General features: G+C 47.8%; 2 protein-coding genes across 8 annotated transcripts in view; both read left to right on the top strand.

Moving 5' to 3' along the window:
- Nucleotides 1–25,388, top strand: part of LOC309345585 (uncharacterized protein) — a 92,285-nt gene that overhangs the window by 8,853 nt on the left and 58,044 nt on the right. For 2 of the 4 annotated variants that reach the window (XR_014158314.1, XR_014158315.1), the window contains exon 5: nt 3,428–6,838. Coding sequence is in view for 2 of the 4 variants with exons in the window: in XM_081868746.1 (XP_081724872.1) it covers nt 3,428–5,862 (2,435 nt within the window). In the remaining 2 variants the exon portion in view is untranslated. Of the gene's footprint in view, nt 1–3,427; nt 7,060–25,388 lie in introns of those variants that run through there. The other 2 variants (XM_081868746.1, XM_081868747.1) reach the window with 2 other exon arrangements.
- On the top strand, nt 13,244–23,943 carry LOC309345622 (uncharacterized protein). 4 transcript variants are annotated; one of them, XM_081868823.1, is made up of 7 exons: nt 13,244–13,305; nt 14,647–15,119; nt 15,760–15,841; nt 19,396–19,478; nt 19,779–19,905; nt 21,832–23,205; nt 23,374–23,943. In XM_081868823.1, exons 2-7 carry the CDS (start codon nt 14,706–14,708, stop codon nt 23,841–23,843), a joined length of 2,550 nt encoding a protein of 849 aa, XP_081724949.1. In that variant the 5' UTR covers nt 13,244–13,305; nt 14,647–14,705; the 3' UTR covers nt 23,844–23,943. The 4 variants fall into 4 exon arrangements, with proteins under 4 accessions (XP_081724949.1, XP_081724951.1, XP_081724950.1 ...); XM_081868825.1 differs by lacking the exon at nt 13,244–13,305 and having other exon boundaries at nt 14,076–15,119; nt 21,832–22,684; nt 22,937–23,205; XM_081868826.1 differs by lacking the exon at nt 13,244–13,305 and having other exon boundaries at nt 14,085–15,119; nt 21,832–22,684; nt 22,937–22,953.

Raw genomic sequence — 25,388 nt, 5'->3', positions numbered from 1 at the left:
GAACAAGTTGCAAAGCAAGTGTAGAAATTCTGTCACTTCTACCTGGTATTGGTTGCAACTTTGATTTTGCTTGCTTGCAAATAGCACAAGCAAGGTATGTGCTACACTGGTTAACATTTAAATCTTGACATATTTTTTGCATGTTCTCCAGATATTTGAAACTTGCATGCCCCATTTTTCTATGCAAAGCATGGATGCAGTTTTTATGCGGGAAATTAGAGTTTTGCTGACATAGTTCAGTTATTAACACATCATTTTTTTCCAGCTTTAGGTCTCTCTGTGACCCCATCACTTGGTGGAGAGTGCTGTAAAGGGTACAAGCCATCCACCATTTTTGTAGAAGCAATTTCCTTGCCCTGCTTCTTAATAAAACACCAATCACCCACAAATATAAATTCAAAAGCAACATTTGTAAGGCATGAAATTGACAATAAAGAAAATTCTAGTTCTTCAACAAACAATACATCCCTCAGTTCTGCATCTAGGCATGGCATATAACACGTACCTATACCTGAGATTGGGCAATGCCGCCCATCAGCAAGACAAATGCTGTCCTTGCCTTTTGGCAATTTGCTGAGTGTTGTAAAGCAGTCAGGGCTGTTCATTATGATTCTGGCAGAGCTAGAGTACATAATGTAGCTGTCTGGAGAAATTTTATTTTCTTGCGGCGGCTGAGACGAAATGCGTCCACTTTTCTGTCTCACGTGGATTGCTCGCTTTTCCTGGGTTTTTCACATGGCAATCTTTCTTAATGTGCCTGAGCTTGGCACACTTATAGCATTTCTTTGCCAACATGGCACGATCCGTGGAGCGTTCTTCAGTCCCATCTCCTCCTGAGAATCTGGGTTTCTGGTTAGCAGGGCGACTCAAACTCCTCTGGTCTGCCTTCTTACACAGCTTTTCCACACGCTTTTCAGATTCCTCCTGTAGGTGGGCTGTTACATACGCCATCAATAAATCTTCTCGCCTCATGCTTTCAAGAGAGGCTATCACAATATTAAAGCTTGGTGGGAGACTGGATAGCAGGATATAGACTTGATCCAGGTCTGGAAATCTTTTACCTCTCCTTTGCAACTGGACGAATAACATGCGCAAAGTCTGGAGGTGTGTAGTTACAGATAGGTAGCCGTGTTGGTCTGCCAAAGTCAAAACAAAACAAATTCCTTCCAGTAGCACCTAAAAGACCAACTAAGTCAGTTCTTGGTATGAGCTTTCGTGTGCATGCACACTTCTTCAGATACACAGTGTATCTGAAGAAGTGTGCATGCACACGAAAGCTCATACCAAGAACTGACTTAGTTGGTCTTTTAGGTGCTACTGGAAGGAATTTGTTTTGGAGGTGTGTAGTTAAACATCTGCCTTCAGGCAGCACTGTTCTATACAGTCTCCTAGTTAGTCCAATTATTGAACCAGCACTGTCAGACAGGTGTATCTGATGTAGACGATCCAAATATTGTTTGGCAGTCCAATTCTGCAATGTGCAGGACCTGTGGTTCCTCTAGAGCCAACAAAATGTGCGCTCGGGCTCTATCATCTTCTTTATTTTCCTGCTCAGAGGGTTGTGGATTCAAACCAGTTTCCACACAGTACCAAAGTCTATCACGTTTTAGAACCAGTTCAAGCTTGAGAGTGCAAGTCAGGTAGTTCTTACCATTCAGATGTTCCATCTGGGCAGTGTTGCCAAGATTAATAAACCGCAGGTTGCTGAGCTGACGTGGCTTCTGCTCCTTGCTGCACCGGGTCTGCTTCTTTGTTGTTGTTGTTGTTTTTTTGCCAATACTTTTTATTCAAACTTTGCAAATACACAAACCCGTATAAACGTACACTGTACAATTTGTCATATCACTAAACATAACAATATACATAGATAAATTATAATTTCCCCTATTTATAGGGGGGAAAAGAAAAAACAAACAAACAAACAAAAAAGAAAAACACCTCTTGATATTTGAACTCTTATTGAATCTTGGACTCCCCTCCACCCTATTGGTAAGTATCGAATAAATCCTACCATCACATATTTTGTCTTAAATATTAAACATTCTCTGTTAGAGTTATTCCAATACTGCCAGTGCCCTCTACAATTTGTTATCAATGTACTTCCAATATTTACTCCAATTTTTATGAAATTTTTGTTCTTCTTGGTCTCGTATTCTATCCGTTAATCTAGCAAGTTCGGCATACTCCACCATTTTAGTCTGCCAATCAGTTATACTAGGTATAGTTTCTGTTTTCCAGTTTTGTGCCAGCAAAATTCTTGCGGCTGTGGTGGCGTAAAGGAATATTAACTTATCTTCTTTTTTAATCTCTTTTCCCAGCATTCCCAGCAGAAAGGCTTCAGGTTTTTTAGGGAAAGTATATTTAAGAATCTTTTTAGGTTCATTATAAATTAATTTCCAAAATCCTTTCACTTTATTACATAACCACCACATGTGATAGAAATCGCCTTCTACCTCGCCACATTTCCAGCATTTTCTGTTCTTTAACCTGTAAATTTTAGCTAGTTTCACCGATGTAAGATACCACCTGTATATCATCTTCCACATATTTTTCCCTCAGTGCCGTACACGCCGTGAACGTTATATTATTATTCCATAATTCTATCCACCTTTCAAAATCAATATTGTAACCCACATCCATCGCCCACTTTGTCATTGCCTCCTTCACCTCCTCATCTTTGGTGTACCACTCCAGTAATATATCATAAATCTTAGATAACGTTTTACTCTTTCCCTCTAGCACCTCCACGCTGAACCTAGATTTTTTATCTTCAAATCCTGATTTCTTTTTGTCTTCAATTAACAAACCATTCACCTGGTGGTATTGCAACCAGCTAGTAAATACATTCTTTGTTTCCTCGTATGGTCTGAGTTTAAAGCCTTGTTCTGATTTAATTATGAGTTCTTCATAAGTAGGGTTCTTTTCTTCCATATTCGTCCTCTTAATAGTTAACACCTCTCGTTTCCCCTTTTTATTCCCCTACTCTTACATCACCCACCACAAGGCAGCTGATTATGACCAAGTCAGTCCAGAGTCAATGTTCCCAAATATTTCTCCAGCTCTTAAAATTTGTTTAGATTTATTACTGCATACTGAACAACTTAGCATATTGAATATATCTTAACTTTCCCGCATTGGCCACCTTTTTCAATAAAAGCACATTTTATTTATGAAGATAGTACAGATCCATATTTAAATTTGAACAAAATGACAGTACCAGGTTAAGCTGTACTTTTAAACACCTGAGAGAGAAAACATCTAATATTCAACTTGATTTGTATACAAAACTAGACATTTTTACAGAACAAAAGGAACGTTATAACATCCAACTCCCTTCAGTTCTTCCCCTGTCCCAAGCATTAATTAGCATTGTTTCATAATTTGGGACTGCACTTCTTCCTGAGACTCTAATCCGTTTGCCTCTTAGTTTCAGGTGGTGATGAATTGGAAACAAAGAACAAAGGAGACCACAATGAAATCCACACAGTGGAGGAGCCATATCAGGATTCAGACTGTGGAGAGGGCTTCAGTCAGAGCTTCCATTCCACTTCCCATCAAAGAAATCCCCTTGAGAAGAAACCCTATCAGTGCTTGGAATGTGGAAAAATCTTCACCTGGAAACAGAGTTTCGCTGCCCATCAAAGAATTCATACAAAAGAGAAACCCTATCATTGCTTGGAGTGTGGAAAGAGCTTCAGTCACAGCCACAATCTCACTTCCCATCGTAGAATTCATACAGGGGAGAAACCGTATCACTGCATGGAATGTGGAAAGAGCTTCAGTCAGGGCTCCCATCTCACTGCACATCAAAGAATTCATACAGGGGAAAAACCCTATCACTGCTTAGAGTGTGGAAAGAGCTTCAATCAGAGGGCTAAGCTCACTTCCCATCAAAGGATTCATACAGGGGAGAAACCCTATCAGTGCTTGGAATGTGGAAAGAGCTTCAATCAGAGGGCTAAGCTCACTGCACATCAAAGGATTCATACAGGGGAGAAACCCTATCAGTGCTTGGAATGTGGAAAGAGCTTCACTCGGAGTGCCCATTTCACTTCCCATCAAAGGATTCATACAGGGGAGAAACCCTATCAGTGCTTGGAATGTGGAAAGAGCTTCAGTCAGAGGGCCCATCTAACTTCCCATCATAGAATTCATACAGGGGAGAAACCATATCAGTGCGTGGAATGTGGAAAGAGCTTCAGTCAAAAAAGCAGTTTCACTTCCCATCAAAGGATTCATACAGGGGAGAAACCCTATCAGTGTGTGGAATGTGGAAAGAGCTTCACCAGGAAAGAAAGTCTAACTGTCCATCAGAGAAATCATAAAGGGGACACACCGTATCAGTGCTTGGAATGTGGAAAGAGATTTACCAGGAAAATAATTTTCACTACCCATCAAAGGATTCATACAGGGGAGAAACCGTATCACTGCTTTGCGTGTGGAAAGAACTTCAGTCACAGCTATACTCTCACTTCCCATCGTAAAATTCATACAAGGGAGAAACCCTATCAGCGTGTGGAATGTGGAAAGAGCTTCAATCGGAGTGCCCATCGCACTTCCCGTCAAAGGATTCATACAGGGGGGAAATCCTATCAGTGTGTGGAATGTGGAAAGAGCTTCACCAGGAAAGAAAGTCTCACTGTCCATCAAAGAATTCATACAGGGGAGAAACCCTATCAGTGCTTGGAATGCGGAAAGAGCTTCAGTCAAAAGAGCAGTTTCACTTCCCATCAAAGGATTCATACAGGGGAGAAACCCTATCAGTGTGTGGAATGTGGAAAGAGCTTCAATCTGAGGGCCCATCTTACTTCCCATCAAAGGATTCATACAGGGGGGAAACCCTATCAGTGCGTGAAATGTGGAAAGAGCTTCAGTCAAAAAAGCAGTTTCACTTCCCATCAAAGGATTCATACAGGGGAGAAACCCTATAAGTGTGTGGAATGTGGAAAGAGCTTCAGTAAGAGGGCCAAGCTCACTTCCCATGAAAGGATTCATACAGGGGAGAAACCCTATCAGTGCTTGGAATGTGGAAAGAGCTTCACCCGGAAAGAAAGTCTCACTGTACATCAAAGAATTCATAAAGGGGAGAAACCATATCACTGCTTTGCGTGTGGAAAGAGCTTCAGTCACAGCTATAGTCTGACTTCCCATCGTAGAATTCATACAGGGGAGAAACCCTATCAGTGCGTGGAATGTGGAAAGAGCTTCAGTCAGAGGGCCAAGCTCATTTCCCATCAAAGGATTCATACAGGGGATAACCCCTATCAGTGCATGGAATGTGGAAAGAGTTTCAGTCACAGCTATAGTCTGACTTCCCATCAAAGAATTCATACAGGGGAGAAACCCTATCAGTGTGTAGAATGCGGAAAGAGCTTCAATCACAGGGCCAAGCTCACTTCCCATCAAAGGATTCATACAGGGGATAACCCCTATCAGTGCATGGAATGTGGAAAGAGTTTCAATCACAGCTACGATCTCAATTCCCATCAAAGGATTCATACAGGGGAGAAACCCTATCAGTGCTTGGAGTGTGGAAAGAGCTTCAGCTGGAAACAAAGTTTTGCTTTCCATAAAAAAATCCATACAGGGGAGAAACCGTATCAGTGCTTGGAATGTGGAAAGAGATTCATTAACAGCTCCACACTCACTTCCCATCAAAGAATTCATACAGGGGAGAAACCCTTCAAGTGCTTGGAATGTGGAAAGAGCTTCACCTGGAAAATAAGTTTCACTTCCCATCAAAGAATTCATACAGGAGAAAACCCCTTTCAGTGTCTGGAATGTGGAAAGAGCTTCACCAGGAAAGTAGGTCTCAATGCCCATCAAAAATTACACACAGCAGAGGAGTCAGATCAGTGTTAGGAATGTGGAAAGAGCTTCAGTCAAAAAAAGGAAATCTCATTTCATCAAAGAATACATACAGGGGAGGAATCATATCGCTGCCAAGTGTGTGATTGGAAGGAGTTTTGAAAGTCTGGTCTCATTTTTAAAGCTCTTTTAAAAAATGGACCTTTTAGAAAGACTGAGAGCTGGCTGAAAAAGCCAAAATCAGGAAACTTTTGGACAAGTTTGTTTCTTTTTGAAGGAAAATATTTCTTCTACTCTGAGCCCCTTAAAGAGAATTGAATTCCTGCAAGACAACCACTCTTATCTGGACGTCTAAATTGCTATGTCCTCTTGGACACATTCTTTTTTTTTGTTTCTTTTTTTTTTTTTGTTCATCTCTTAAAGTAATTATTTGGTTTATTTGTTTAATTCAAATCTTAATTTGAGAAATTGGATTTTATGTTAGACACCTTATGTGTGTTGGGTATCAGGCTAGAAGGAAGAGGGAGAGCAGGAAAAATGCAGGAAACAGAATCTGACTAAAGAGAGGAAGGAAAATTTGGAGAAGCTATTAGCCCAAATTGATAGAAATAGTGAAATGGTGACAAATTTGACCACTAAAGCAGAGACACTGACAAAGAAAACAGAAGCACTAGATGTCTCCATGAAAGGAAGGGAGGAGAAGTCTGAAAAGCTGGAAGACAAAAAATGGAAATCTGAACAGGAGACGCTTAGGATTGATGTGGACGGTTTGGGTGGAAGATAAGAGGCAACTGCGGGCGCTTTGGCGGTTCTTGAGATGAGACAGAAGCCCAGCCTCTGAGACGGAGAGGAGGGAGGAGAGCAGGATTTTAGCAAAGGTTTGAGCGGAGTGGCTGGGAGTAGAAGAGGAATTCATGGAGGAGGCGCCACCCTCCTCACAGCTGGGGGTGGTGGTTTTTTGGCAGATAACCAAGGTGAATAAATCCCCCCAGTGCCACCCCCTGGCCGGTCTTCCTGTCTCCCTCTCCCTGTGCCCCCACCCTGCCCCAATCAAAGTCCCAGCCAGCAGCTGCCCTCCAGGTCTTCCTCCGCCCATCTTGGGGCCTCAAGGCATGCGGGCAGAAATTGGTGGGGGGCCAGGCTGGGCTCAGAGGTCTGCTTTCCGCTCCTTGCACTGGGAAGCTTGTCTACTAACTGATGGATAAAGAGTTGTTTGGAAGACTAAGCCATCTCTACCCCCCACCCTGTTTTGAAATAAAGCCTATTTAAGAACTGGGGGCACGGAGGAAGAAGGTTATGTACTAAGCTTGAATCCTAGAACAATAGGCAAGTAGGATTCTAGAATGCAACAACTGATTGGCTTGCAGGAAAAGACCAATCAGGCTCCAGGAGGGAAGCAGAATCAGCCAATCAGACTGACTCGTTGTGTAAATAATGTATATAAAGGTTTGGGGGGCGATTAAATCACTGTTTTACAAACTGCAATAAAAAGCATGAAATCACTACAGGACTCTGAATATATTTCACTGGTGACGAAGGTGGGATCCTGCTGAGCTGTCTGCCGCGCACCGCACACAGCCACCACAGGCAGCACAGCATTGCACTGTTGCCCATCCAGGCTACAGCTCCAGGACCCAAGGACCCAGAATGGCGACAGACAACCGCTTCATGCCGTTCAGCCCAGCCTCAGGAGACTGGGAAGGATACGCCACCCGCTTCCAGTTCCTCCTGGAGGCAAAGGACGTCATGAGACACAGCCAAGAAGAGGGCAACCTTCTTCAGCATCTGTGGAGAAGAAACGTTCAAGATCGCCCGAGCCCTCCTCACTCCCACAAATATTGCGACCGTTCCCTATGAGACAATAATAGAACGGCTGAAGGGGCACTTCTCGCAACAACCCTCGGGGGTAGCGTGTCGAAATGCCTTCTAGGCAAAGCGGCAGGTCTCCGGAGAAACCATAACCAGGAATGTGACCTCCCTCTGCCAGGCTGCCCGGCTCTGCAACGTCACAGAGCTGGAGAACATGCTCCGCGACTGTCTGGTGGGCGGCCTGAGGGAGGAGAAGCTGCAGTGGTGCCTCTACGCCAAGAAGGACCTGACGCTCCAGGCTGCCCTAGAGGAGGCTTTAGCAACTGAAGCTGCTGAGAAGTCAGCGCAAGGATTCCAGTCAAACCTGTCGTCCCAACCGAGGATCCACCACCAGGACCTCACCGACGACTCAGAATTCGACCGGGAGGACGTGCACTGAGTGCAGCAGCGCACATAAGCTGCACGCCCACCACGACAGCCTCGTCCGGAAGACGGGAACTGTGCAAGTTGCAGAGAGAGCCACGAGCAGAGGACTTGCCATTTCCGCAACGCACAATGCTGACAATGCAGAAAAGTGGGACACATCGCCCGGGTGTGCCGTGCCTGCCCTACCCAAAGCCTCGAACCAGATGGCCGACCCAAGAGTCCCAGGCCCTGTGGTCTGACACACCAAGGCAACTCGACGGAGATCACAGGCTGTCAGGTATACCAGTTGCCTCCTTCTAATGCGGACAAAATTTACATCGAGGCACAGATAGAGGCAGCCCCGTGCCGCCTGGAGGTTGATACAGGCTCGCTCCTGTCCATAATTTTGGCATGGACATTAAGGAATTGTGTCTCAGTGGCGGCTCCAAGTTTGGCCAGCCCCATTCACCCTCCGGGGGACTTCCACAAACACAAGGTCCCCACGATGGGGTGGGAACCTTCAATGTACAATATTGAGGGCGGAAGTGGCGGTTGGACTTGATCGTAGTCAAGGGGCGCTACGTTAGCTTACTGGGGTTGGCGTGGTTTGGGCCACTGGGGCTAGCCATCACTGGGGTGAACTGCACCAGCTCCCACGTGGAAGTGGACGCCATGTGCAAAGAGTTTCCAGAGGTTTTCAATGGGGCATTGGGATGATGTACTGCCCCCCTGTGGGCCTACAACTAGACCCTGCCATACGACCCATCATGTTCAAGGCCCACCTGGTCCCATTCACCCTTAAAACCCGGCATCGGCGAGGAATTAGACCGGCTCATGGAGCAAGGAGTGCTCTAGACCCAGTGTTTCCCAACCTTGTGCCTCCAGCTGTTTTTGGACTACAATTCCCATCATCCCTTGCCACTGGTCTTGCTAGTCAGGGATGATGGGAGTTGTAGTTCAAAAATAGCTGGAGGCACAAGGTTGGGAAACACTGCTCTAGCCTAATGCCCCCGGGAAACCCCAATCATCACACCTGTCAAGCCCAATGGCTCAGTCCACATCTGCGCAGACTACAAATGTACCATAAACAAGGCCCTTACGGCTCATGCATCCCCGGTGCCAATGGTCAGCCATGTCCTTGCCACCCTGGCGGGGTCTAAGATTTTTGGCAAGCTGGCCGTGGCCCAGGCCTACCAGCAGTTGCCAGTGGACGAGGCCACTGAAGAGGCACAGACAATTGTAACGCACAGGGGCCCGTTCCGTGTCAAGGGGCTGCAATTTGGCGTCCGCGTGGCCCCAGGCATATTCCAAAATCCAATGGACTCTCTCCTTAAAGGAATTCCGGGTGTCACACTCTTCTTCGATGATGTGTTGATCACCGGGGCCACACTGGGGGAGTTTGGGGACACACTCCGCACCGTCCTGCACTGTTTCCAGATGGCCAGCCTCAAGGTGAAGCAGGAAAAGTGTCTGCTAGGAGTTCAACAGGTGCTTTTTCTAGGATTTACGGTGGACGCAGACAGAGTCCACCTGACCGGGGAAAAGATGAGGGCTATTTGCGACGCCCCTGCACCTAAGGGTAAGGTGGAACTCCAAGCCTTCTTGGGACTATTGAACTTTTACCATGCCTTCTTACCCCACAAGGCAGCAGTAGCGGAGCCCCTAGACAGACTTAGATAAGCGGGCCCGTGGGTGTGGGGACAAGTGCCATGAGGCTGCGTTCCAAGCAGTCAAAGATCTGCTCGTCTTGAATCCTGGCGCACTTTGACGAGAGGTTGCCGGTGGTGCTGGCATGCGACACCTCGCCCTATGGTGTCGTACTAGGGCACCAACTTCCGGATGGAAGAGAGGTGCCGGTGGCTTCCTTTTCCCAGACCCTCTCCACAGCCCAGAGGAACTATCCGCAAATAGACAAAGAGGGCCTGGCAATTGTGAAGGGAGTAAAGAAATTTCACGATTTCTTGTATGGGCGCCCCTTTACCGTTGTGACCGACCACAAGTCGCTGCTTGGCATATGCACACCCGAGAAGCAGACCCCTCAAATACTGTCACCCTGCGTCCTCAGGTGGTTGATTTTCCTCACCGGCTACCAGTATACACGGTCCACCAGCCTGGGAAGGCAATGGGCCACGTGGACGCCCTCAGCAGACTGCCACTACCTGAGACCGGACCTGACCCAGCACCCGCACATGAGGTCATGAGCCTGGAACAGCTTCCTGACCGCCCCATTCAGGTGCTGGAAGTAGCACGCCACTCCATGAAGGACAGGGTCATCTCCCGGGTCCTGGACTGGGTGTGGCGGGGATGGCCCAGTAGCAACCCTGGGCTGGAATTTGCAGGCTATACAACCCGCAAACACAAGTGGTCAGCCCACAAGGGGTGCCTGTTACGGGGAAGCAGGGTGGCCGTTCCCCAGCCTCTGTGCCAAAAGGTCCTCACAGTCCTACATGAAACACACCCAGGGGTAGTGAGGCCCTTGAGCTATGTGTGGTGGCCAGGAATTGATGGGGAGATAGAGGCCTGGGTTAAATACTGCCAGACCTGAAAGGAGTCCTGCCGAGATCCCCCAAGTGGGGGAAGGTAGGAACCCCCAGACCTTCCAGCTCCGCGACCCAGTGTACGCAAAGAACTTCGGGGAGGGCTGGCATGGTTACCCGCCACAGTCACCAGGGCGACTAGCCCCATGTTATACGAGGTGCTAACGAAGGGGGGAAAGCTTGGCGTCACCACTGTGATCAACTGCTGCGATGATTCCTGGGGGGGGGACTGTAAGGAGGGCTGGACAGAGGAATCCCAAGGGGATAGCAGAAGGGTGAGGCCCATAGAGCAGGAGGAGCGGGTAAGGGAGGCAGAACTAGGAAGGCCAGGAGTGACCGAGGCCGAGCAGCCACAGGAACCAGAACCATAACCGAGTGGACCAGCAGCGTCCAACCCATCGACCCCGTCACATCCGGCAGCCCTGGAACAAGAGGCGGAACCAGGAACCCCTACCGAGAGACACCCAAAACCACAACACATACATACCTCAAGGTGACCGGCATACCTCAAGAACTACGAATGCTAAGCTTCTGGGTGCAACGGGAACGTAGAGGGGAGGGGGGGTTATGTACTAAGCTTTGATCCTTGAACAAAAGGCAAGTAGGATCCTAGAATGCAACAACTGATTGGCTTGCAGGAAAAGAGTAATCAGGCTCCAGGAGGGAAGCAGAATCAGCCAATCAGTCCTGCCTGGTCCTGGAGGTGGTTTTCAAGTTGGAACAATGTTTTGACCCCTTGCCCAAAGGAGATGCCACCAAGTGTGTGTGTGTCGGGAGGGTGTCTTTTCAGTGCCGGGATACAAGGTGCTCTCTTGACCCGGGAGCCCCATCCCTCTCCCCCACCCCTAGAAAAGGGGCTTTTCCCCTCATCCTCTCCTTGCAGGACCCCCTATTCCTTCCTCTTGGCAACTCTCTCTCAAGGGACCCTGGAGCCAAACACTTGCAGAGTTTTCCTCTCAAGCCAAGGGTGGGAAGGAAGACATTCTTCTTGCTCTTGAGATGTCCAGAAATCTCTTCTCCTGATGCTTCACAACACAGGCCTGCTGCGATGGGTTTCCTTGTCCCCCTTGCCACTGGAAAAGTCCATTCAATGCCTCTTTGCCGATTGTTGGGTTGAATGACTTCTTTTAAGGGAAAGAGGCTACGCTGCATCTTGGAGACCCTGCGCTTCCTGCTGCTTTTTTCTCTTCTGGGTCTGAATAAAACTTAATCTGTGGACTAAGGTTCTTGCTTTTTGTGTGGTCTTTTCCTGCTGCTCTTTATTTCCTTGTCGGTGGCATTTCCATCCCCCTTTCTTCTCCAGGGGCTCCAGGTGCCCTATGCATGCTTCTCCCCCGCAGCCCCCCCAGCCAGCCAGAGCGAGGGGCTCCTCCTCCGGGACACGGCTTCCCCCTTCCCACGCACACGCGCCCAGTCCCGGGTTCTGGGTCCGGCTTCTTCTCGGCCCAGCGGCCCCCGCACCCTCCCAGGCCCCCCCTCTTGCTGGGACAGGGCTCATTGCCCCCCCAGGAGCCCCCAAGAGAGACACCCCCGGGTCCCCCATCTGGCCCCCCAGAAAGACCCCCTCTTCCCCGCCCAGACGCCCCTTCGCAGCCCCAGCCAGAGCGAGGGGCTCCTCCTCCGGGACACGGCTTCCCCCTTCCCACGCACACGCGCCCAGTCCCGGGTTCTGGGTCCGGCTTCTTCTCGGCCCAGCGGCCCCCGCACCCTCCCAGGCCCCCCCTCTTGCTGGAACAGGGCTCATTGCCCCCCCAGGAGCCCCCAAGAGAGACACCCCCGGGTCCCCCATCTGGCCCCCCAGAAAGACCCCCTCTTCCCCGCCCAGACGCCCCTTCGCAGCCCCAGCCAGAGCGAGGGGCTCCTCCTCCGGGACACGGCTTCCCCCTTCCCACGCACACGCGCCCAGTCCCGGGTTCTGGGTCCGGCTTCTTCCCGGCCCAGCGGCCCCCGCACCCTCCCAGGCTGGGACAGGGCTCATTGCCCCCCCAGACCCGCCCAGAGCCCCCCTCCTAGAGGCCCCTTCGCAGTCCCGGAGCCCTCCTCCGGGACACGGCTTCCCCCTTCCCACGCACACGCGCCCAGTCCCGGGTTCTGGGTCCGGCTTCTTCCCGGCCCAGCGGCCCCCGCACCCTCCCAGGCCCCCCCTCTTGCTGGAACAGGGCTCATTGCCCCCCCAGACCCGCCCAGAGCCCCCCTCCTAGAGGCCCCTTCGCAGTCCCGGAGCCCCAGGCAGAGCGAGGGGCTCCTCCTCCGGGACACGGCTTCCCCCTTCCCACGCACACGTGCCCAGTCCCGGGTTCTGGGTCCGGCTTCTTCTCGGCCCAGCGGCCCCCGCACCCTCCCAGGCCCCCCCAGGCCCCCCTCTTGCTGGGACAGGGCTCATTGCCCCCCCAGACCCGCCCAGAGCCCCCCCCCAGAGGCCCCTTCGCAGTCCCGGAGCCCTCCTCCGGGACACGGCTTCCCCCTTCCCACGCACACGCGCCCCGGCCCCAGGGCGGCCCCTTCCCCTCCGAGGGAGCAGCTCTGCGCCTGCGCGACGCGGGAGAGAGAAGGGTTAAGGGGCGCCGAGCTGGCTTCCTAGAGAGGACAGGGAGGAAGGCGGGCCGCTGCTCCTCCCCCTCCCCCTCCCCCCCTGACGTCCCTTCCGGCCTGGCCCTCGCCTGCCTGCCTGCCTGCCTGCCTGCCGGGCTCGGGTGGGGCTCCTCTCGGGGGAAGCCTGCGGAACTCCCCGCCCCGCGACGCGGAGGTAAACTCCGGGCTCCTGGGCTTTCCTCTTCCTCCTCCTGCCCAGGACCCGGCTCGGCTCGGCCCGGGAGGGGGTGGGGGTGGGGTGGGGGGACCTCCAGGCATGGGCTCTTTCAGGCTCCGGGGGGGGGCAGCTGGGCGGGGTCTCCGAGGGTCTCTCGGCCTCCTGCACAAACTCTCTGGCTTGGCCGGGGGGGGGCTCTCTCTCTTCTATTGCCCCTTCTTTGCCTTTCTTCCCATGGATCTTGTTCCTGTTGGAAAGGAGACAGACGAAAGGGGGCAGCCAAGTCATCTCCCTAAGCGCACAGACAGAAAGGAGATTCGCGTCCTGCTTCTCTTTCCTTGGCATCTTGCAAGAACCCTCAGTTTAACTTGGCATTTTCCCTGCCATAAAAAAGGAGGTCAATATTTTGGCATCTCCCATCTTGACACATATGCTTTAAGTTCAGCACAAAACTATTTTGAAACAACATAAATTGGTATTTGTCACAGTAACACACAAATATTTTGTTTTCTCTCCCCTGGTGCTGCTGCTGCTGCTTCCTCCTGCTGCTCTCCCAATATTTCCCAGCTTCTCCCCTCTGCAGCCTCTGAACTATGACCTTCTGCAAAGGGAAGGGGGTCTCCAGCATTCCTCTTGGGTCCAGTCCCGGACCCCACCTGGAGCCTGTTGGAGAAAAGGTGGGATAGAAATGCCATTAGTAAAAGAGGGAACCCAGTTGAGAACCCAACCGCTGCATTTGGGCCAGTTTCCGAGGCGTCTTCCAGGGCAGTTGCACCCAGAGGGCCTTGCCACCGTCCCCTCGGATTCAGAGCAGGAAGTCCCATGGCCACATCCTGTCTGTGCCAAAGGGATGGTGTCTGGAGCTAGACATGGGCCCTGCTGCTCACCAAGCCACCCAAGCAGATATGGCTGGGTTGGGGTGAAGCTCTGGACTATGAAGTGGGGTTGGGAGGGACCCCCACTGTTCCCTGGCTCCAGATTACACTCACTTGTCACTCACAGTTATGACTTCTCCCTCCCCCTTCCCCCCCCCCATACAGCTTGGAATCTGAGCTGTGGTGCAATCCAGCCCTGGTTCCAGATTACACTTGATACTAATTACACTTGATACAAATGACTTGATACAAATGACTCACTTGTCATTCACAGTTATGACTTCTCCCTCCCCCTTTTCCCCCCAGACAGCCTGGAGTCTGAGCTGTGGTGCAATCCAGCCCTGGTTCCTAGCAAGACTCATCCACGCTTCCTCAGGAAACATTCTTCTTCTCCTCTTCATCTTACAATAGAATAGTGTGTTTGATTCATACGATTTTCTGCACCTCGCATTAGTAGCTACAGAACTTGGCAGAGGACCAAGGGGCTCCTTCCGATCTCTTGGAGACTTCCGGAGAGCCCAGATGGATGAGCAAGACTCAGCTGGCCCTGAAGCAGGAAGAGGCCACGCCCTGGAAACGGGGAGCAGTGGGGAATTCTGGGAAAACTCCGTGCAGAAGAACCCAGGTGAGGAGGACACCCCTTGCTCAGAAGTGCAGAGCCAGCAGCTCAGGCAGTTCTGCTACCAGGAGGCCAAAGGACCCCGAGAGGTTTGCAGCCAACTCTACCACCTTTGCTGTCGATGGCTGAAGCCAGAAAGGCACACGAAAGCTCAGATGCTGGACCTGGTGATCTTGGAGCAGTTCCTGGCTGTCCTTCCTCTGGAGATGGAGAGCTGGGTGAGGGAATGCGGAGCGGAGACCAGTTCCCAGGCGGTGGCCCTGGCCGAAGGTTTCCTCCTGAGTCAGGCAGAGGAGAGGAAGCAGGCAGAGCAGCAGGTGAGAGAGACTTTCCTCTGGATATTCCCAAGGGGCTCCAAAGAGGAGGGAGAGTATTCCCAAATCATTTCCTAATGGCCCCTCCTTTTTTGGAAAGCATCTAGGAACAGATCTTCTTCTGCTGCTTCTTCATATTATTATTATTATTAATACTACACCCATGTGCCTTCCAGCACATATAAAAGCATAAGAAGACATCAGATGTCTTCTAAAAGTTATGCATTTTCTTATCTCCTTATCGCCTGATGGGAGGGCATTCCCCAGGGTGGGGGCCACTGTGGAGAAGGTCTTCTGCCTGGTTCCCTGTAACTTCACTTATCACAGGGAGGGAATCAGCAGAAGACCCTCGGAACTGGACCTCAGTTCATGGAGACGCTCCTTTGGGTATAGTGGGCCTTTGAGGCCGTTTAGGGCTTTAAGGTTCAGCACCAACACTTTGAATTGTGCTGGGAAACGTTCTGGGAGCCAGTGAAGATCCTTGAGGACCAATGTTTCATGGTCCTGGCAGCCAACCCCAGACACCAGTCTAGCAGAAGCAGGAAGCCGCTTTCACCTCTGTCCCCCGAAAGCGCTTGCCTCTGCCGTTCCTTTTCTAACCCTTCTCCCCATTCTCTGTTTTGAATCCTTGCTGCTGTTTCAGAGGAAGGATCTTTGGGCAGAAATGGGTCTTGATTCTTCTGAGGCAGAGAAGACTCCGTTGGACGCCAGAGTGAGGCCTCTGGGTAAGGAGGAAGGAGTGTTTTCTCCCCCGTTTTGTCACATTCTCTTGGTTTTGAAACTAATCTGTGATTTCTTTGCATCTTTTGGGGGAAGACACCTGGAGCCCAGAGCTCGGGGGGGGGGGGGAGATGTATTTTTGCACAACTATTATATGAAATGGGTACAAATCTCCAAATGTACTCAGCAGGGGAGACATTTAAAATAGTAATTTGATTAGTTTACAATTACAGTTCTATAATAGCCTCATTATAACAATGCGAAATTAGAATACAATTACTAATATCAATCTTTAAGATATCAAATTATATAATATAGGTGGCCCCCCTGCATGCTAAAACCGATGGTTTGGTGATTTTCTTGATTTCTGCATTCCAAAATCTTATTATTTTCAATTACTCTTCTGTCAAGATAAGAATCCTTTATACAAATAATATATAAAACTACAAGTGAGGCACTCCAGCGATATCCTTACTCTTCCCATGTGTGGCAATCTTTCTGTTTGTAATGTTTCTTCCTGTCCTTGTAAAATGTTCTGTCTATCTTTTCCTGGTTGTTGCTGTTCTCCATTATTCCTTGGACGGAGCTAATATCCCATTGTGGTTTCAGAAATTCTCCATCGCTCTGTCCTGTGCTTCGTTGTTTGGCAACTTTAACAGCAGCTTCAAAAATCAAAATGTCCAAATAAATAACCTCTTTTCGCCATTTTTCTTCTCCGCCTGGGACGGAGAGGGATCGGTCAAACTACAATTGACTCAGTAATGAACCTTATCAGCTCCCTCACAACTTTCAGATTCCTTACATCCCTCTGTCTGGCCGAAGATAAATGCGCATTTATCCAATTAAATTAAATTCCAAGTTCAGTCTGTATATAATAAAGGATGAGGAAGAGTCAGCTCTAATTTTCCATTGTAAACATTTTGCAAAATAGAGCTTCCCTCCCTTTTTCCTTTTTCCTTTTACACATACAGTTCCATTTGATGTTATATTCCATATTTGTAATCCAGTTTCATCCCTGCACACCTGTACATATATATTTTGAACTAGTATCCAATGGGGGGCTGCCAATTCATTAGTGTAGAGAAGAAAACTTCATATAAAGAAGCCATAGGCTCCCCTCCCCCCACTCACTGTCTTTTGCAGCAAATGAAGTTTATTCTCAAATTCAAACCTTAAAGACCTTGCAGCTGGTTTAATTCCGCAGTTTATGATCTCATCTCTTCCAGCAACGCCTGTACATTAGTCCAAATTGAGCTCTAATTGACAGGAGAACCTCTGCTTCTTAATGGCAGCGAAGGAGGGTTTTCGGCAGGCGAAGGGCTTTTGCACTCAGCGCCTCCCTGCCTCTCGCAATCCATGCTGGAGCCAGATACTGAGACAAACTGGGAGTGAACCCCATTCCCCCCTGTCCCTGGGGGCAACTTGCAAGCAGAATTACCCTCAGTCATCCTTGTTTTTCCTTTGCCAACGATCTCCCGCTGCCTCCATTAATTTTTTTTTTAAAATAATTTTTATTAATTTTCATAAACAAAAAACACACAAATAAAAACATTCATAAACAACACATGACTTCCCCATGCCTCCCCTTCACTGCACCCTTGTTTCAAAATTTTTTTAGCAATCCTTCATTCCATTTCTATATTTAATTTCCCTCAAGATTCTCTTGACTTAAGTATTTACAGCTGTAATTCTCTGTTTCTTACCCCTTGACATTTTATCAGTCTGAGATTTTACAACAGTTCTTAAGATATATTTTAAATTTTTTCCAGTCCTCTTCCACTGTCTCTCTCCTCTGATCACGGATTCTGCCGGTCATCTCTGCCAGTCCCATAAATTCAGTCACCTTCGTCTGCCATTCTTCCAGAGTAGGTAATTCTTGCATCTTCCAATACTTTGCCAGGAGAATTCTTGCTGCTGTAGTTGCATACATGAAAAAGGTCCTATCTTTCTTTGGTACCAATTGGCCGACCATGCCCAAGAGAAAAGCCTCCGGTTTCTTTACAAATGTCCACTTAAGGATTTTCTTAATTTCATTATAGATCATTTCCCAGTAGGCTTTAACCCTTGGGCAGGTCCACCAAAGATGATAGAAAGTTCCTTCACATTCGTTACATTTCCAGCATTTATTATTGGGCAAATGGTATATCTTTGCAAGCTTGACTGGAGTCATGTACCACCTATAGATCATTTTCATTATGTTTTCTATCAAGGCACTACATGCCGTAAATTTAAGGCCTGTGGTCCATAACTGTTCCCAGTCAGTGAACATAATATCATGACCTAAGTCTTGTGCCCATTTGATCATAGCTGATTTAACCGTTTCATCCTGTGTATTCCATTTCAGCAACAAATTATACATTTTAGACAAATTCTTAGTATTGGTCTCTAACAATTCTGTTTCCAATTTTGACCTCTCCTTCTGAAATCCTAGTTTCCTGTCCTGCTTAAAAGTCTCATTTATCTGATAATAATGTAACCAGTCTCGAACTTTGGATTTTAGTTTCTCAAAGCTCTGTAATTTAACTTTTTCACCGTCATATTCTATAATTTCACAATATTTTGGCCAATTAGAGTCCATGTTAAGTTTTTTCACCGCTCTAGCTTCCATTGGTGACAACCATCTGGGTGTTTTATTTTCCAACAAATCCTTATATCGATTCCAAACATTATACAAAGCTTTCCTGACAATATGATTTTTAAAGCCCTTATAAACCTTTGCCTTGTCATACCATAAATATGCATGCCAGCCAAAATTATTATCATACCCTTCCAAGTCTAAAATGTCTGTGTCTTCAAGAAGTAGCCATTGCTTCAACCAGCAGAAAGCTGCTGCTTCATAGTAAAGTCTTAAGTCCGGCAGAGCAAAACCCTCCCTATCTTTTGCATCAGTTAATATCTTGAATTTTATTCTGGGCTTTTTGCCCTGCCAGACAAATTTGGATATATCTTTCTGCCACTTCTTGAAACAGTCCATCCTATCTAGAACTTGCAATGTCTGGAACAAAAACAACAATCTCGGCAATACATTCATCTTAATAACGGCAATTCGGCCTAACAAGGATAGTCTCAACCTAGACCATATGTCAAAATCTTTCTTAACTTCCAGCCAACATTTCTCATAATTGTCTTTAAACAAATTCACATTTTTAGATGTTAAATTCACCCCCAGATATTTCACTTTTTTTGTTATTTCCAAACCAGTTTCCCTTTGAAAACTATCTTTTTCCCCCATCGTTAGATTTTTTTCCAGCACCTTTGTCTTCTGTTTATTTAATTTAAAACCAGCCACTTGACCAAATATTTCAATTAGTTCTAAAACTCTTTTTGTACTGGCTTCTGGCTGCTGCAAAGTCAAAACTAGGTCATCTGCAAATGCTCTTAGCTTATATTGTTTAGCTCCGAGGTGTATTCCTTCAACCGCTGCCTCCATTAAGGCAGAGCGGAACCGGAAGCTAGCAGGGGAGACTTGGACGAAGCCCCACCTGTACTTAGAGATGCACTGTTTCACCTCTGAGAGAAGCAGGCGCTCACGGTTTCCACTTCCCTTGGTCTCTCCCAGGTGACGGAATGATGCCACCAAGACCTGCTCCTTCATCTTTTCATGGTGGTGGAGGGGAGGCAGCAGCTGTGGACCCAGATCAGGTAGGGGGAAGGAGCCTTGTGGGGAAGGACTGCTTGGATGCAGAGGAATGGTGGGAGGAGCCAGAGAAGAGGGAGCCGACTGGGAGGAGGAGGAGGAGGAGGAGGAGGTGTCTGAAGCTGGAGAGGGAAGGGGGCTGGGGGAGCAGAGGGAGTCTGGGGCAGAGAGCAGCCCAGACTCCGAGGCAGAAGCTGCAGCAGGAGAGAGGGATGAGGAAGGCAGAGAGGGGTCTGGCCGCTGTAGAAAACAACAGAGCCAAGGGAATGTTCTCTAAGAGGACAGCCTTTTTCCTGTTCTGTTAGGGTCCAGTGTGCTTTGAAGATGTGGCTGTCCATTTCACAGACGAGGAGTGGGCGTTGCTGGATCCTGACCAGAGAGCTCTGCATCAGGAGGTCATGGAGGAGAATCGTGGGATCTTGGACTCTCTCGGTAAGGCTCCCTATTGGATCATCCTATCTGTTTTGTAATGCAAGACATCTCTCTATGTGACGAACCTCTGATATTTCGATGGGGCTCAACAGCGCCACCCACAGCACCTGGGATGTTAACACTCCCACAGCAAACCTTGGAGGGATGGCTATTGATTGTTTTCCCTGTGAATATTCTTCCTCCAGTTCCGTCGTTTAAAACCACGATCAGGCTGTCTGAACTGCCCAGGCCTTCTTAAATGTAGGATTCAGAGTGATTTGAGGTGTTGAAGTAGCTTCAGTCAAGTTTCCTGCTTTTGTTCTTGCTTCTGTCTCTCTCTGGTTGACCAAAGAGTCGCTTGACATTGGAGATGGCACAGATTCCACGACTGAACCAAACAAACTCCATCCCAAAACAGAGCCAGGCTTTTTGAATCTCAGGCAGTGAACCCTGTAGTAACAATAATGATAATTTTATTATTTTTACCCTGCCCATCTGACTGGGTTGCCCCAGCCAACAAATAGAAAAACATAATAAAACATCAAACATTAAAAACTTCCCAATACAGAGGTGCCTTCAGAAGTCCTCTAAAAGTTGCATAGTTATTTCCTTGACATCTGTTGGGAGGGCGTTCCACAGGGTGGGTGCCCCTATCGAGAAGGCCCCCTGCCTCTTCCCCTGTAACTTCTCACAAAAATGTAACATTTAAGTACAGTGGTACTTCGGGTTAAGAACTTTATTCGTTCCGTAGGTCTGTTCTTAACCTGAAACTTCCTAACCTGAAGCTCCACTTTAGCTCATGGGGCCTCCCGCTGCCGCTGCGCTGCCAGAGCACGATTTCTGTTCTCATCCTGAAGCAGAGTTCTTAACCTGAGGTACTATTTCTAGGTTAGCGGAGTCTGTAACCTGAAGCCTATGTAACCTGCTGTATGACTGTAAGGAAACTTGAATAATACTAATAATACTGATATGACAAGTTTCTGCTGCATTCTGTGATGTCGAGAATTTAAGAAAACATCCAAATTGGTTTAAGGTGATGCACATCATAATTAAATTTTTAGCCACTAAATAAATTTAAATTTGGCAGCTGCTACACACATTTGTTCAATATACGAAAAGTGTTTTTCAGCACATAGAAGTGACGCGCAGCGTAAATTAATAAGTTTTAAAGAATAAGAGCTTTACTGAGTTAAAATAAACTTCTTCATAAACAACATGGTTCCAAACAGGTTGACTGAGATTCCATACTGACTCTGCTCACAACTGAGGCAGAGTGACTCTGACTGAAATCTTTCAGAGAACACACAGAGAAAATGGCTGCTAAGTCACATGCCAGAGTGACTCAACAGTTAGCAGTTAGGCCTGAATAACTTTAGTAGGCCCAAATGATTGTGCAGTCCCAGCACTTCCCAGCCTGCTTTGCTGCTTCTGCTCTCATGCGTCTTTGTCACATGCCAAGAAGTTCACGTTTGCCATTTTTATTCCCCTACTCTTACATCGCCCACCACAAGGCAGCTGACTATGACCAAGTCAGTCCAGAGTCAATGTTCCCAAATATTTCTCCGGCTCTTAAAATTTGTTTAGATTTATTACTGCATACTGAACAACTTAGCATATTGAATATATATTAATTTTAACAGCGAACTTTTCCGCATTGGCCACCTTTTTCAATAAAAGCACATTTTATTTATGAAGATAGTACAGGTGCATATTTAAATTTAAACAAAATGACGTTACCAGGTTAAGCTGTACTTTTAAACACCTGAGAGAGAAACCATCTAATATTCAACTTGATTTGTATACGAAACTGGACATTTTTACAGAACAAAAGGAACGTTATAACATCTAACTCCCTTCAGTTCTTCCCCTGTCCCGAGCATTAATTAGCATTATTCCATAATTTGGGACTGCACTTCTTCCTGAGACTCTAATCTGTTTGCCTCTTAGTTTCAGGTGGTGCTGAATTGGAAATGAAGTATAAGGGAGACCACAACGAAATCCACACAGTGGAGGAGCCATATCAGGATTCAGACTGTGGAGAGGGCTTCAGGCAGAGCTCCCATTCCACTTCCCATCAAAGAAATCCACTTCAGAAGAAACCCTATCAGTGCTTGGAATGTGGAAAGAGCTTCAGCTGGAAACAGAGTTTTGCTGCCCATCAAAGAATTCATACAAAAGAGAAACCCTACCATTGCTTGGAGTGTGGAAAGAGCTTCAGTCACAGCCACAATCTCACTTCCCATCGTAGAATTCATACAGGGGAGAAACCATATCACTGCGTGGAATGTGGAAAGAGCTTCAGTCAGAGGGCCCATTTCACTTCCCATCAAAGAATTCATACAGGGGACAAACCCTATCAGTGCTTGGAATGTGGAAAGAGCTTCACCTGGAAAGAAAGTCTCACTGTCCATCAGAGAAAGCATAAAGAGGAGAAACCGTATCAGTGCTTGGAATGTGGAAAGAGCTTCAGCTGGAAACAGAGTTTTGCTGCCCATCAAAGAATTCATACAAAAGAGAAACCCTACCATTGCTTGGAGTGTGGAAAGAGCTTCAGTCACAGCCACAATCTCACTTCCCATCGTAGAATTCATACAGGGGAGAAACCATATCACTGCGTGGAATGTGGAAAGAGCTTCAGTCAGAGGGCCCATTTCACTTCCCATCAAAGAATTCATACAGGGGACAAACCCTATCAGTGCTTGGAATGTGGAAAGAGCTTCACCTGGAAAGAAAGTCTCACTGTCCATCAGAGAAAGCATAAAGGGGAGAAACCGTATCAGTGCTTGGAATGTGGAAAGAGGTTCAGCCGGAAAATAAGTTTCACTTCCCATCAAAGAATTCATACAGGGGAGAAACCCTTTCAGTGCTTGGAGTGTGGAAAGAGCTTCACCTGGAAAGAAAATCTCACTTCCCATCAAAGGATTCATACAGGGGAGAAACCCTTTCAGTGCGTGGAATGTGGAAAGAGCTTCAGTCAGAGTTCCCATCTCACTTCCCATCAAAGGATTCATACAGGGGAGAAACCCTTTCAGTGCGTGGAATGTGGAAAGAGCTTCGGTAAAAAAAGCAGTTTCACTTCCCATCAAAGAATTCATACAGGAGTAAAACCCTATCAGTGCATGGAATGTGGAAAGAGCTTCAGCAAAAAAAGCCGTTTCACTTCCCATCAAAAAATTAACACAGGAGTAAAACCCTATCACTGCTTGGAGTGTGAAAAGAGCTGCACCTGGAAAGAAAATCTCACTTCCCATCAAAGGATTCATACAGGAGAGAAACCCTATCAGTGCGTGGAATGTGGAAAGAGCTTCAACAGGAAAGAAAGTCTCACTGTCCATCAAAGAATTCACTCAGGAGAAAAACCCTATCAGTGCGTGGAATGTGGAAAGAGCTTCACTGATAGGTCCTCTCTCACGTCCCATCAAAGAATTCATACAGGGGAGAAACCACATCATTGCTTGGAGTGTGGAAAGAGCTTCACCAGGAAAGAAGGTCTCACTGTCCATCAAAGAATTCATACAGGAGATAACCCCTATCAGTGTGTGGAATGTGGAAAGAGCTTCACTGATAGCTCGTCTCTCATCTCCCATCAAAGAATTCATACAGGCGAGAAACCATATCAGTGCTTGGAGTGTGGAAAGAGCTTCAGTCACAGCCACGATCTCACTTGCCATCGTAGAATTCATACAGGGGAGAAACCATATCAGTGCATGGAATGTGGAAAGAGCTTTAGTCAGGGCTCCCATCTCACTGCCCATCAAAGGATTCATACAGGGGAGAAACCCTATCAGTGCTTGGAGTGTGGAAAGAGCTTCACCAGGAAAGGAAGTCTCACTGTCCATCAAAGAATTCATACGGGGCAGAAACCGTATCAGTGCTTGGAGTGCGGAAAGAGCTTCAATCAGAGGACCCATCTCACTTCCCATCAAAGGATTCATACATGGGAGAAAACCTTTCAGTGAGTGGAATGCGGAAAGAGCTTCAATCAGAGGGCCCATCTGACTTCCCATCAAAGGATTCATACAGGGGAGAAACCTTATCAGTGCTTGGAGTGCGGAAAGAGCTTCACCAGGAAAGAAATTCTTGTTGGGACTGGCAGCAGTCCAGGCACCCCGGCTTGAATCATAGAATCATAGAGTTGGAAGAGACCACACGGGCCATCGAGTCCAACCCCCTGCCAAGCAGGAAACACCATCAGAGCACTCCTGACATATGGTTGTCAAGCCTCTGCTTAAAGACCTCCAAAGAAGGAGACTCCACCACACTCCTTGGCAGCAAATTCCACTGTCAAACAGCTCTTACTGTCAGGAAGTTCTTCCTAATGTTGAGGTGGAATCTTCTTTCTTGTAGTTTGGATCCATTGCTCCGTGTCCGCTTCTCTGGAGCAGCAGAAAACAACCTTTCTCCCTCCTCTATGTGACATCCTTTTATATATTTGAACATGGCTATCATATCACCCCTTAACCTCCTCTTCTCCAGGCTAAACATGCCCAGCTCCCTTAGCTGTTCCTCATAAGGCATCGTTTCCAGGCCTTTGACCATTTTGGTTGCCCTCCTCTGGACACATTCCAGTTTGTCTGTGTCCTTCTTGAACTGTGGTGCCCAGAACTGGACACGGTACTCCAGGTGAGGTCTGACCAGAGCAGAATACAGTGGCACTATTACTTCCCTTGATCTAGATGCAATACTCCTATTGATGCAGCCCAGAATTGCAGGCTTGATTCCCTGATGACCTTCCTGGCTCCATTCCCCAGCAGACGCAGGCAAGCTCTCGATCGGCGATTCTTCTCAAACGTGAGAAGAACACACCCCTCTTTCCTGCCCCCCCCCCCCCCGGGCAGGGGAAAGAGATAGACAGAAATGTATTTACATGCCTTTATTTCTGTCTTTGCAGCATTACAGAAAACGTGACTGCTCTCTCCATTTTCCAGCAGTGTTGTTACAAACACACCCTGTACATCCTGTGCAGCTCATATTACTCTGTGAGGTAATTCCGGTGCTGCGCACTGAGAAATGACGGCCCCTCTGTTCCCACAGCAGTCCCAACATTCCCATCATGTTTACACTTGAAGCTAGGACTTTGCAGCTGCATTGCTTCATTATCGTAACAATTCTCACTTCCCATCAAAGAATTCATACAGGAGAAAACCCCTTTCAGTGCCTGGAATGTGGAAAGAGATTCATTAACAGCTCCACACTCACTTCCCATCAAAGGATTCATACAGGGGAGAAACCCTTTAAGTGCTTGGAATGTGGAAAGAGCTTCACCTGGAAAATAAGTTTCACCTCCCATCAAAGAATTCATACAGGAGAAAACCCCTTTCAGTGCGTGGAATGTGGAAAGAGCTTCACCAGGAAAGTAGGTCTGAGTGCCCATCAAAAATTACACACAGGAGAGAAGTCAGATCAGTGTTAGGAACGGGTCCAGAGGAGGGCAACCAAAATGGTCAAAGGCCTGGAAACGATGCCTTATGAAGAACGGCTAAGGGAGCTGGGCATGTTTAGCC

Source organism: Podarcis erhardii (genome assembly GCF_964252035.2).
Source record: "Podarcis erhardii genome assembly, chromosome: 7".
NCBI classification, from domain to species: Eukaryota; Metazoa; Chordata; class Lepidosauria; order Squamata; family Lacertidae; genus Podarcis; species Podarcis erhardii.
The sequence above is the reverse complement of the archived record's forward strand: the minus strand, read 5'-3'. Positions and strand labels throughout refer to the sequence as shown.

Bases quoted from the DNA above. Each gene is read 5' to 3' on its own strand.
- LOC309345622 (XM_081868823.1), top strand. From the start codon at position 14,706: ATGGATGAGCAAGACTCAGCTGGCCCTGAAGCAGGAAGAGGCCACGCC. The intron at 15,120-15,759 runs GTGAGAGAGACT...CTGCTGTTTCAG, and splicing joins GGAAGCAGGCAGAGCAGCAG to AGGAAGGATCTTTGGGCAGA. The intron at 19,479-19,778 runs GTAGGGGGAAGG...CTGTTCTGTTAG, and splicing joins CAGCTGTGGACCCAGATCAG to GGTCCAGTGTGCTTTGAAGA.